The sequence below is a fragment of the Medicago sativa genome, chromosome 8 (assembly GCF_051527215.1).
Source record: "Medicago sativa cultivar Bolivia chromosome 8, Bolivia_mono, whole genome shotgun sequence".
Classification (NCBI taxonomy): Eukaryota; Viridiplantae; Streptophyta; class Magnoliopsida; order Fabales; family Fabaceae; genus Medicago; species Medicago sativa.
Window position 1 is genome coordinate 80,913,300 of NC_140756.1, and position 11,607 is coordinate 80,924,906.

General features: G+C 35.3%; 2 protein-coding genes across 2 annotated transcripts; both read left to right on the top strand.

Annotated features, from left to right (window-relative positions):
• Positions 1-2,659: 2,659 nt before the first annotated feature.
• Positions 2,660-4,938, top strand: LOC146902130 (glucan endo-1,3-beta-glucosidase 8-like). The gene is made up of 2 exons (XM_085734222.1): positions 2,660-3,258; positions 3,768-4,938. Exons 1-2 carry the CDS (start codon positions 2,903-2,905, stop codon positions 4,873-4,875), a joined length of 1,464 nt encoding a protein of 487 aa, XP_085590348.1. The 5' UTR covers positions 2,660-2,902; the 3' UTR covers positions 4,876-4,938.
• Positions 4,939-8,353: 3,415 nt separating this feature from the next.
• Positions 8,354-11,245, top strand: LOC146902131 (serine/arginine repetitive matrix protein, putative (DUF936)). Its single transcript, XM_085739427.1, has 4 exons — positions 8,354-9,425; positions 9,607-9,831; positions 10,106-10,197; positions 10,411-11,245. Exons 1-4 carry the CDS (start codon positions 8,379-8,381, stop codon positions 11,045-11,047), a joined length of 2,001 nt encoding a protein of 666 aa, XP_085595553.1. The 5' UTR covers positions 8,354-8,378; the 3' UTR covers positions 11,048-11,245.
• Positions 11,246-11,607: the final 362 nt, after the last annotated feature.

An 11,607-nucleotide genomic window follows, 5' to 3' on the forward strand; every position in this document is an offset into this window, starting at 1 on the left:
ATGTGTCCTCAATATGTTGCAATTTTAATTGGTTTAGAAGTAAAGTGTTCTTAAAAGAAAGGATACAAAAGTGACAGGTCATGGTGGATTACTCTATGATTTACAACTAGATTAGTAGTTTATGTGTAGTTTATCTGTTTACTTGTTTAGTTAATTGTAGTACTAGGTAGTAAGCACCAATCAAAGGTTAGTCTTTGTCTTTGGTTATTTTGATTGGATGATTTGTTAATCCTTTGCAACTGAAAAATGTTGCTTTGCGTTGGAAAGAAGTTTCCTAATGAAACAAAGTGATGCTAGCCTTGCTAGATGTTAAAACGTTATTGCTGTCCTGAATCCCACATAAATGCATTTGAAGCACAATTTCCACTTTTAGCAAAAAACTTTATTTGAAGCACAATTTCTAATTACAAGAAAAGTTTAGGAAAATTAATTTACTGTTTTTTAATTTGTGCACACAAATTTTAAACTGACAGTCAATATGAAACAGAGAGAATTCAGGAAACTAGAAATACCTTATGTAGTGATTTTCTTTTTGTGATCCTCTCATGTGAGAATAAAGCTTTGCAATTCAATTTTCTGTATTTGGGAAATGCTCTTTTGTAATACTCCCTCCGTCCCGGAATAACTGACCCATTTTCTAAAAAAAAATGTCCCAAAATAACTGACTCATTTCAATTTTCAATACAACTTTCATCATTCCCAATACAATATAACACTAAATAATACTACTACTTTTATCATTCCCAATACAATATATTCTACTTTCCCCTTTATTTATACATTTTTCTTAATATGTGTGAAAAACAAAATTGTGTCAATTAAATTGGGACGGAGGCAGTACAAAAATCAATCTTTAAACGTACGTGCTTTAATAAAAGCAAAAAGCTATGGTTGCAACTTGCAAAAAGAAGACAATCACAAAGGAAGTGAGATATGATAAGAGGATAAAAAGATACACGTAAATTGAAGGTGGAAAGCTATAGATTTGACGACCCATGACCCTCTTCTATTTTGGTCAATTAGAGTCAATGCATTGTCCACGACCAAAGTTTTGTGTTCCCATTTTGCATGCATTTGTTTACAAGCTTCCACTTTGAAAGCAATGGCACTACATTTGTGTACGTGAGCAGAGAAAAGACAAAGAATGTGAATGCTAAATTGGACGGTTCAACCAAATTACTCATGCCCTAATCGCTTTAACTTGCCACAATACAGAATGAAAATTGTAGCTTTGAAATTGACATTTCATATTTATTTTGCTATCAAATAAAAGCATTTGAATTAGGGCTAGCAATGAACCGAACCAACTCGATTAAAGTTCGTAATTCGATTCGACAATTGATTCATCGAACTTGGTTCATGAACCAAATGAGCCGAACTTGAGTTGCAAATTAAGTTCGTCAACTAATTGAGCTGAACTTGAGCTATATCTAGTTCGACTCATTTGGTTCACGAGATGACTCGATTATATATATAACACTTGAACAATATTTTTAAATTTATATATAATTGATTTTACACACTTAGATAATTGATTATATATATAATACTTTAAAAACTAAGACAAATAGTTAGCAATAATAGGATAAAAATGAGCTACTTTAAAATTGATTGACAACGCCATGCACAATGTTGTTGTAGTTTTTAAGGATTTCAAAACTAAAATAGTTCCGCATCGGATCATACATGAAAAATAGAGGATGCGATTATCTATAATAAGATAAACATATGACATAAGAAGGAAAAACTGGATTTGGTGGTTGCATACTAGTGTTAATTACTATGTGTAATAATAGCTAAATTCTTTAACTTTTGAGTTACGTTGTTCAAGTGGTTTTACTCATTTCCTTACCTAAAGTTATGCGCTTTGAACAAACGAATTGAACCTAATGAGCCGAATCAAACTGTTCGTGAACTTTAAACGAGCCAAACTTGAGCTGGAAAAAAAGTTCGTGTCAAACTCGAACCGAGGTTCGAACCGAGCCAATTCTTAATGAGTCGAGTCGAACTTAGACAAGTTCGATTCGACTCGACTCATTTCCAACCCTAATTTGAATGTATCAACTTATCTTAATCATCTTAGTCCCTAACTTGAAAGAAATACCTTTCAACTGATGTTGAAGTTTAGCTTTATATTTTGAGTTTATTTTCTACACAATTTCCGTTTTTGTTTTTGACAAAACAATTTCAGTTAAAAGGGAACAAAATGAATTTTGAAAAAACTAACAAAATCTATGATATGTATCCAAGGTTTTTCATTTTTGTTTAAAATACAGTCCCCTGCACCATTATAAATTATAATCAACTTAACTTCGTAGTTGTTTATAGAGTAATTAATAATATTCTAATAAATTCAAAATTTGTCATCCTGTAATATTTCTTTAAATTTAATAATTGAAATAATGAATATATTACTTTAACTTTGATTAGATCATTCATTAACTTTCAATCAACTTGTTATAAAATACCCTGTGATGTGTGGCCTAGATAAACTCCTTTTACTCTAATTAAGATTAAGATTATGATGATAATACAAGAGCTTAACACTAATGCAAAACATGCTGGCAGTGCCTGGCACTATAACTGAACTAAGGAACGAATCTCTGTCTCAATCTTCTACTTTATATATTTTTTTTCTTCATGTAAGTATACTTTTTTTGTTATTATTGTTAAAAGAAAGAAAGAAAGAAAAAAAAGTCCAATTTTAAGTCCTTGTTTTATGTACCTTATTTGTGAAGACATGCACTGAAACACAAGCACTAAGAAAAAATAACTAACTCTCAACATCTATAAATTCTTGTTCCACAAATCACACATTCCCTTTTCTTTTCTTTTCCATCCATTTTTTTCATTCCCATTTCTTTGGATTCTGTTCTTTCATTATTCTTGAAACTTAGAAAAAATGGCACAAGAAAATGCAACTCATCATTATCTAATGACATTACTCTTCATCATTATTTTCTTCTTAAGTATGTCTTCATGTGGTTATGGAGTTGGAGTCAACTGGGGAACAATGGCAACTCACCAACTTCCTCCAAAGAACATCGTTAAAATGCTTCAAGAAAATGGTTTTGATAAACTCAAACTGTTTGATGCTGATGAGTGGGTTATGGCAGCTTTGTTAGGGACTGATATTGAGGTTATGTTAGCAATTCCTAATAATATGTTGGAAGAAATAAGCAAGGATCCTAAAGTTGCTGATTCTTGGGTTTATGAAAATGTCACCAGTTATTTGTACCCTGGTGGATTAAACATCAAGTTAAGCATTTTTTTGTATTCCTATTACCATATTCAACATTCATATATCACATTACATGCACATTATATCTTGCATTTTCTTTAATTTTTTGGTTATGCATTTATTTTTCTTTTATTCACTGTGATGCTACCTTGTCTTTCATTTTTCTTGGTCTAATTCTTGATCATATGCCATAGTTTTCATGCAAGACATTGTTAATTACCAGTTAATTTGTAGCAATGGTTTTTTGTACTTTTTCTTCTCATATTTCTGAAGGCTGGAGGAGTTGATAATGTCCTTTTTCCATTTCCATATTCTGTTTATAATGTTCTGCATCTATAATTAGCTTCTTGACCTAATATGATAAAATTAGTGTTTCAATTAGGAATTTGAATAGCACTTTTAACTTCTTTGTTTTTTCTAAGAGTTTGATTTTGATACACTATTGGTTTTGTTTTTAATGATCATTACATTGACAAGGTTTTGTTGATTATATCTTAACTCTACATTTATGATACAAATTTTGCAGATACATTGCAGTTGGCAATGAACCTTTCCTTAAGGAATATAATGGAACATATCTAATGTACACTCTACCAGCTCTTAAGAATATACAATCATCTCTCAACAATGCAGGACTTGGTTCAATCATCAAAGCCACAGTTCCATTCAATGCTGATGTATATTATTCACCAGACTCGGATCTAGTTCCATCAGCCGGCGATTTCAGACCAGAAGTCCGCGACTTAACCATCGAACTAATTAATTACCTATACACGAACAACGCACCTTTCACTGTCAACATCTATCCCTTCTTAAGTCTATATGGAAATGATCATTTCCCTTTCGATTTCGCATTTTTCGACGGAAATAACAAGCCTCTTGTGGATGGTAATTTACTTTACACTAATGTTTTTGATGCAAATTTTGATACACTTTTATATGCTTTAGAGAAAGCAGGGTATCCAGATATGCATGTTATAATTGGAGAAGTTGGTTGGCCAACAGATGGGGATAAAAATGCAAATATTCAAAATGCAAAAAGGTTCAACAATGGTTTACTCAAACATTGTTCAAGTGGAAATGGTACACCAAAAAGGAAGGGTATAATTGACATCTATTTATTCAGTTTAATTGATGAAAATGCTAAAAGTATTGCTCCTGGCAACTTTGAGAGACATTGGGGAATTTTTGAGTTTGATGGAAAACCAAAATATGAATTGGATTTAAAAGGATTTCAAGGTGATCAAGGTCTCGTAGCTGTTGAAGGTGTTAAGTATATGGAAAAACAGTGGTGTATTTTGGATCCTGATATTAGTGATTTGCATTATTTGTCTGGTAGTATTGATTATGCATGTAGCTTATCAGATTGTACTGCATTAGGATATGGTTCTTCTTGTAATGGTTTGAGTCTTGAAGGGAATGCTTCTTATGCATTTAATATGTATTATCAAGTGCATAATCAGAAGGATTGGGATTGTGATTTTTCAGGTTTGGCTATCTTAACAGATCAGGATCCATCAGAAAAGGGGTGTCAGTTTCCTGTCATGATCTCTCATGCTTCATGTTTGGTGCTGCATAAAGGGTTTTTGGCCTTTGGTGGTGTATATATTTTTCTTGTATTTTTTTTACTATAGTTGACAGATATGTACTATATATTTTTTGAAAAGAAAAAAGATTAGATCCATCCATGTTAAAAAGCTTTTGCTAACTTTGTTTTTGCTTTTAATTAATTCTTTAGCATATTATACTCAGACTTAAAACTCTACTTAGCTTAGCTTAGCTAGGTGAGTTAAGTTCAAGAGGCTTCTGTTTAGCTTAATATATGCTTGCAGTTAATGTAATGTTACAAAAGTGTAACTGGGTCAATGTCAATATTTTTCTTTAAGTGCCCGTTTGTTACAACCCCCTCCAGTCCACAACGTAGCTCAAAGCCACTGCCAAGTTATGATCCAAATTCTCCATTGCTAGTGCCAGCGCCAATGCAAAAGCCAGTTATCAGTTTAAACAAAAATAATATCATGAAAGTCATTGCATTGTTTTTGCTGTTAGTTTTTGCGAGAGAAATTTCCAAAATATATTTTAAACTTTTCAAGTTTATGTGAATTTACTGAAATTTGGTCGATACAATGTGTGAACTGGCTTAGTTGTTGTGATGGTTGGTAGTGGTTGCATGGTCCTGAGTTTAAACCATGTTTTTTTTTTTTGAGAAAGCATATTCAATTGATTAGCCAAGCACAAGGTGTGCAAATGGCGCAAAGGTTACAACAGAAAAGGCCACAACCTTACAAAGGAATTAGAGCACATGCAGCCCAATAAACCAGTAGGCACAGCAAACAGAAATAAGAAGGAAAAGCTAAAGACAAGAAACCTAACTCAAAACCTATGCTGCCTACAAACCGCAAAACAGGAAGGAAAAGCAGAAGAAGCCAATGCACTAATCCCAGCCAAACCGAAGCCAAACAACAGAGGGCAACACCATCACTTCCGTTTAATGCACTCTCTCGGATTTCAACACCACTCGTAGAAGAGACAAGACGTTATTCTCAATCTACTCAAAGACCAACACCAAGACACCGCCTTGATATCTTCAAAAACCTCATCAAAATTCTTGAATTGGTTTTTAAAAATCCTCGAGTTTCTTTCCTTCCAAATCATCCAAATAGTGGCATGCCAAATCAACATAAAAGCTTTCCGAAGGTTTCGAGAGATCACCTCACCATTCCAACAAGCAAAATGAAGAAGCAAATTTTGTGGAGTGATAAAATTGATATCTAACCAATTTAGCACCTTACGCCAAATTAACAACGTCACCTCACAATGCAAAAAAAGATGGGACGTTGTCTCCTCCATCTCACCACAAAGCACACAAACACAAGGATCCCCGGGGTCCAACACACTTCGGTGCCTAAGGTTAACCCTTGTTCGAATACGGTCCATCAAGGCCATCCAAGAAAAAGCCACTACTTTGGAAGGAGCCGGACTCTTCCAAAGATTGTCAAACACCTCCTCCTCTAACACACTCAACCCTTCTTGAAGAAGAACACCCTCCTCCAAAACTCTATAAGATGACCGCACCGAAAACTTACCACCCTCCTCCGGCAACCAGACCCAACTATCCTCATCTCTGCCCAAAACTACTCCTCCAATGAGAGCTAGTAAATTATCGATAAGATTTCTCTCCCAAAGAAAAGGTTGCCGTCTCCAAGTAAGGTTCCAAAGCACCGTCCCTTCAATAAAACTCCACAAGTCTCCGACTTTTGCCTCTTTATGTGTCGATATAGAAAATAACCAGGGGAAGAGAATGGCTAAAGGTTGCTCACCAATCCACTTATCTTTCCAAAAGCTAGTACCCCTCCCATTAGACACCTTTCGAACCACATTATTGGAAAACCAATTCGCCCCCAAACCAACCTCCAAAGTCTTCAACTCCTTCCACCAACCCGATGCGAGGCGTGGCTATCTAGTCCCTTCCTCGTGATAAACCATGGAAATATTCTCCCCATATTTCTCTCTCAAGACCACTTTCCAAAACGGTAGTTCGTCTTGAAGAAATGGTTTTTTAAGCCATGTGTTTTTGGTTTTTTATTATTTTACCGTTAAAAATTTAAGCGAATAACAAAATAAAAGGCACAACGATTCGTTGATGTTGGGAATAAAACCCATGTCACTAAAACATTTGTGTGCGAGTTGGTGCCACCAAATCATTGCAATCATAGTGATGATTTGTGAACGTTAATAGTAATACTTAAACTATCCGGAATACCCATTGCAAAATGCGCTTCAAGACTTGTTTTTCTTCATCAAGTGACATGAATTTCTCTAAAAATAAATGATGATACCTTTGAATTAAAAATCAATACATGAAATGCATGTTTACATGACCCAAATTAATGCAAAAAATATTTCTAAACCATTTCATATTTTCTCTAGTGTAAGAGAGAGTAATTAAGAGAGTTTTATTTTTAAAACTATCATTGATTGATACGATTAATGTCAAATACTATAAAGTATTATGAAGGTGATTCTTAAGATTATCCTTTGCATCTGTGTAAATTTTGATTAGTTATTTTCAAACAAGTTAAGCTTATTTTTCTCGAAGATCAAATGAAACAGTTCCACTACAGAGCTCAAAGCCTAATATTTCAAAGACCAATATTGAAGATTGTGAATGCAATGTCCTTTAGGCTTAAGGAGAAGTTGAAGGTTCTCAACATTAGATATAATGTTGGATAATTGGATTGAATCCAGGGTGGAGGCCCTTAAGACTGAATTGGAAATTGTGATACCTTAAAAGGGTTAGAGGATCATATATGGTCCAAAGGCTTAGGCTATGATGGCCGTAGGAAGTAGATGCTAACTTAGTTTATTTCCACTTAAGCCTTTGTTTGGATTAGCGTTGGAGACAAGATTTTTGAGTCCCGAGGCAAAATTCAACGTGATTTTCTAGTTTTTTTGGCTTGACTCCAAACACATACATAAGCTAAGGAGGAGAAGAAACTCAATGTTGGCATTGTGAGTGAGTGAGGGATAGGTGGGTCAAGAAGAGTGTCTCACAGGTTTTGTACGTGATAACCGTATAAATGGTGGTTATTAGTGTTGGAGACAAGATTTTCGAGTCCGGAGGCAAAATTCAACCTGATTTTCTAGTTTTTTTGGCTTGACTCCAAACACATACATAAGCTAAGGAGGAGAAGAAACTCACTCAATGTTGGCATTGTGAGTGAGTGAGGGATAGGTGGGTCAAGAAGAGTGTCTCAGAGGTTTTGTACGTGATAACCGTATAAATGTTGGTTATTAGTACCTTTTTTTTTGTAGGACTTGTTAGTACTTTTTATTAACCTACATTTTAAAGATATTTTTTTTCCTTTCGTGTTCTTTATTTTTCCCTTGATAAAAAAAAAAAAAAAAAAAGGTAAATATAAACGTTACGGTCTCCAACCAACGGTAACGTATTGGACTGGGCATCTAGGTGGTTAATTCAAAAAATAAATGGCATCAGCATCATGTGATAATAATAGAGACGAGAAAACAGCATAACGGACAAATCAACATTTTGAATTCAAAAAACACAACACAAACCGCTCTGTATTATTATATCTCTCATTCAAACACACTCATCCCAACTCAATTCACAACAATGGCTTCACTAACACCAGGCCTAATCCTTAAACTCCTCCAAGCAATGAACACCGACACACGTGTCACCGGCGACCACCGTTCTCCTCTTCTCCAACTCATCGGAATTGTACCCGCTTTATCCAGCTCCGATCTCTTCTCCAACGAAGGCTTCTTTCTCAACCTCTCTGATTCTCTCAACTCCACCTACGTTCTTCTCTCTCACCCTGACACCGATCTCATTCTCAATAATCGTCTTCAATTAGGCCAGTTCCTCTACGTTGATCGCTTTCATTTCCACACCCCTCTTCCTTCTGTCACCAACATTCGTCCTCTCCCCACGCGCCACCCCTTCGTCGGAACGCCGGAACCACTCGTAGCTCGTATTTCACCTACCACTCGTCATTTCACCATCCAACCGTTATCGGATTCCGATGACCCTCTTTCACTCTACCTCTCCACCAACACGACCACCGCACAATCTCCCATTCAGATCAATCAACAGAAGATGAGCAATGTTCATTCACGGCAACCACTTGCTCCACGAGATAATTTACCAACTCCGAAGAGATTTTCATCTCCGGCGACTGCTAAACGATCACAATCTGCAGGGAAGTTTGGTAAAGTTTCTGCTGAGAGAGATCCATCTCCGGCGGGGAAGATGAAGAGATCTTCTTCACCAGTACCGTCCAAATGTGTGGTTCCGAGTTTGGTTTCTGCTCGAGAGGACAATCGGAAGGTTTCACGGGAAGCCGCAATTATTGTTCCGTCGAGGTATAGACAGCCGTCTCCGACGACGGCAAGGAAGCAGCCTTCGCCGAATCCTAGAAGAGCTTCCATTTCTCCGGGGAGAAGATTGTCCGGTGGAATCAAGTTTTCGCCGGCTGTTGGAGATTCTACTGCGAAGAAGAAGATGGTAGCTGGGATTTCTAAGATTTCTGATATGTTGGCTGGATCGGCGAAGACCGCGAGGAAGAATTGGGATGAACAAAATGTTGAAGGTGAACCTAAAGAAAAGAGTGTTGGGTCTAAAACTAGGGTTGATTCTCAATCAATTTTGAGAACTCAGGTAAATAAACATCAAATTTAAATGCTAATTTTTTTTTTTTTTTATATAGGGCATGAATTAATTAATGAATGCTTAATTGGAAATTCAAATCAGAAATTATGAATTTAGATTGAGCTAAGAATGGAAAGTTTCAGCATATTTAGTGTGATTTGTATTGAAATGATGCTGATTTTTTTGGCAGGTTTCAATGACAAGGAGATTGAGTGATGTGAAAAGCCGAAAATCAGATGACAATGATTCTTCTTCTATAGATGAGAATACTATAGACTCTTCTCCTCAAAGTTGTTTGGAGGTAGAGAAATCCAAGTTTGCAGGTCTTGGTGGCATTACAATTCATGAAAAGAAATGGACTGATGGAAGTGTTCCTCTTGATGCTGTGTCTGGCAAACTTTCAAGGCTTGGAAAGGTATTAATTTTGGAAATTTAACATTCATTTCTAGTGGTCTTATAATATGGAAATCATGCATAAGTATATAAACAGATTGTGCCACCACTAAAAAATGCAGTGAATACAAAAATGCAGTATGATTGAGTGTTTATGCATTAGAAATGATAGGTTTGTAGATGATAGGCTGGCTGGTTTCTTATAACCTTGAATTGACCATTATTTTGGTGATTTGGCTCTATTTGATTAGAAGGCAAATTTGATTAAATTGGTTTTTATTGTGAACTGAATCCAGGATGCAATGGAAAGGAAAGCTCTTGCTTCTGCAGCTGCTGCTGCAGCATTAGAAGAGGCCAATGCTACTGAATGTATAATAAGAAATTTAAGGTAACGATTTCATTTGACCTGGTTTTTAACATTGGAACTGAGTCTTTTATATACCAAAGTTAAGTCCATTGGCATTGTTTTCATTTTATTTAAACTTCAACTGAATGATCCATTTACTATTCAAGGGTTTAAAATTCATAACTTGTTTACTTCCTCTTTAATGGCTGACATGAATTTTACTTATTTTTTTAATGTTCTTTCTGCCTGCTTCAGCATGTTTTCAGACCTTTGCTCTGTGTGTAAAGCCAAAAATCCTTTGCCAACCATAGACAAGTTTTTTACCATCTATGATGATGTCCTAAGATCAATCGCACTGGCTGAATCTGTTGCTAATAGTCACGATGACAGTATTCCAACATGTCAATCAAAGTCCATCTCTCTTTGGGTTGAAGCTGCTTTGGCCACTGATCTTCAGATAGTATCCCTTCTTACTGAAAATGACATAGATACTCCATCAGAACTTCAGAAAAGGCTGTCAAGACCACACTCTCTTAGCACATCTAAGAGTCAAGGAAATGGAATGAAAGAAACACTGGAGCTTGGAACAAGTTTACTGTCAGAAATGCAAATGTGGTTTCTACGCTTTGTTGAAGAATCCCTTGAAGCAGGATTTAAAGTGTTTGGAGAGAGTGCTAGTGGTGGGAAGAAAGCATTGCCTCTGGATGGTGGCTCCATTGCTATTGTTTTGTCACATTTGAAGCGAGTAAATGCATGGTTGGACCGCGTGGTTTCTAAAGGGAATCACTCATTGACAGATAAGATTGAGAAATTAAAGAGAAAAATCTATGGTTTTGTTATCCAGCATGTAGGATCAACTTTTGATAACAAAGCTTCCCCTGCTTCATCCTGAATTATTTTTGTTTTCTGATTTACTTTGACTGTGGATGTTGATATTCTGATGAAAGGAAGAGCTTCTTCTACAAAAAGTCTGTTTTGCTAGCTTATGAAGTTGATTAGGGAACCGCCGTAACTTCGAGTTTGATTTAATTACTATTGTATTGAACAAACCATGATGACTCAATGGTTAAATTTAGAGCTTGTTTGTCAATGTGGTACTTTCTATTGAGAAAATTACAATTTCAATTAATTGATTTAATTTTTATAGATGAATGAAATACACATACATGTTTATTGAAGTAAGTTTTTCTGATCAAACATAAGAGTATGTAAGTTTCTTCAATCGAATCCCCAATTGCATGCTGTATGTTTAGAGCATTGGGTCGGATCACTGAGGATACATTCCATTATAATCAAAACAGAAAGATAAGTTGTTCTAAGTTTAAATAAAAACAGACAAGTCATTTTAAAAATGTTTAAAACATGATACTATCATTTTTCACAAGATAAATCGTTCTAAATTTGTCTAGAAATATATGCAATTATATAATATGAACATTAATTTTCTCCTGG

What these genes read in the sequence shown, in the direction of transcription:
- LOC146902130 (XM_085734222.1), top strand. Translation starts at nt 2,903, where the DNA reads ATGGCACAAGAAAATGCAACTCATCATTATCTAATGACATTACTCTTC. An exon ending in CCTGGTGGATTAAACATCAA is followed by an intron (nt 3,259 to 3,767) that starts GTTAAGCATTTT and finishes CAAATTTTGCAG; the next exon opens with ATACATTGCAGTTGGCAATG.
- LOC146902131 (XM_085739427.1), top strand. Translation starts at nt 8,379, where the DNA reads ATGGCTTCACTAACACCAGGCCTAATCCTTAAACTCCTCCAAGCAATG. An exon ending in AACTTTCAAGGCTTGGAAAG is followed by an intron (nt 9,832 to 10,105) that starts GTATTAATTTTG and finishes AACTGAATCCAG; the next exon opens with GATGCAATGGAAAGGAAAGC. An exon ending in TGTATAATAAGAAATTTAAG is followed by an intron (nt 10,198 to 10,410) that starts GTAACGATTTCA and finishes TGCCTGCTTCAG; the next exon opens with CATGTTTTCAGACCTTTGCT.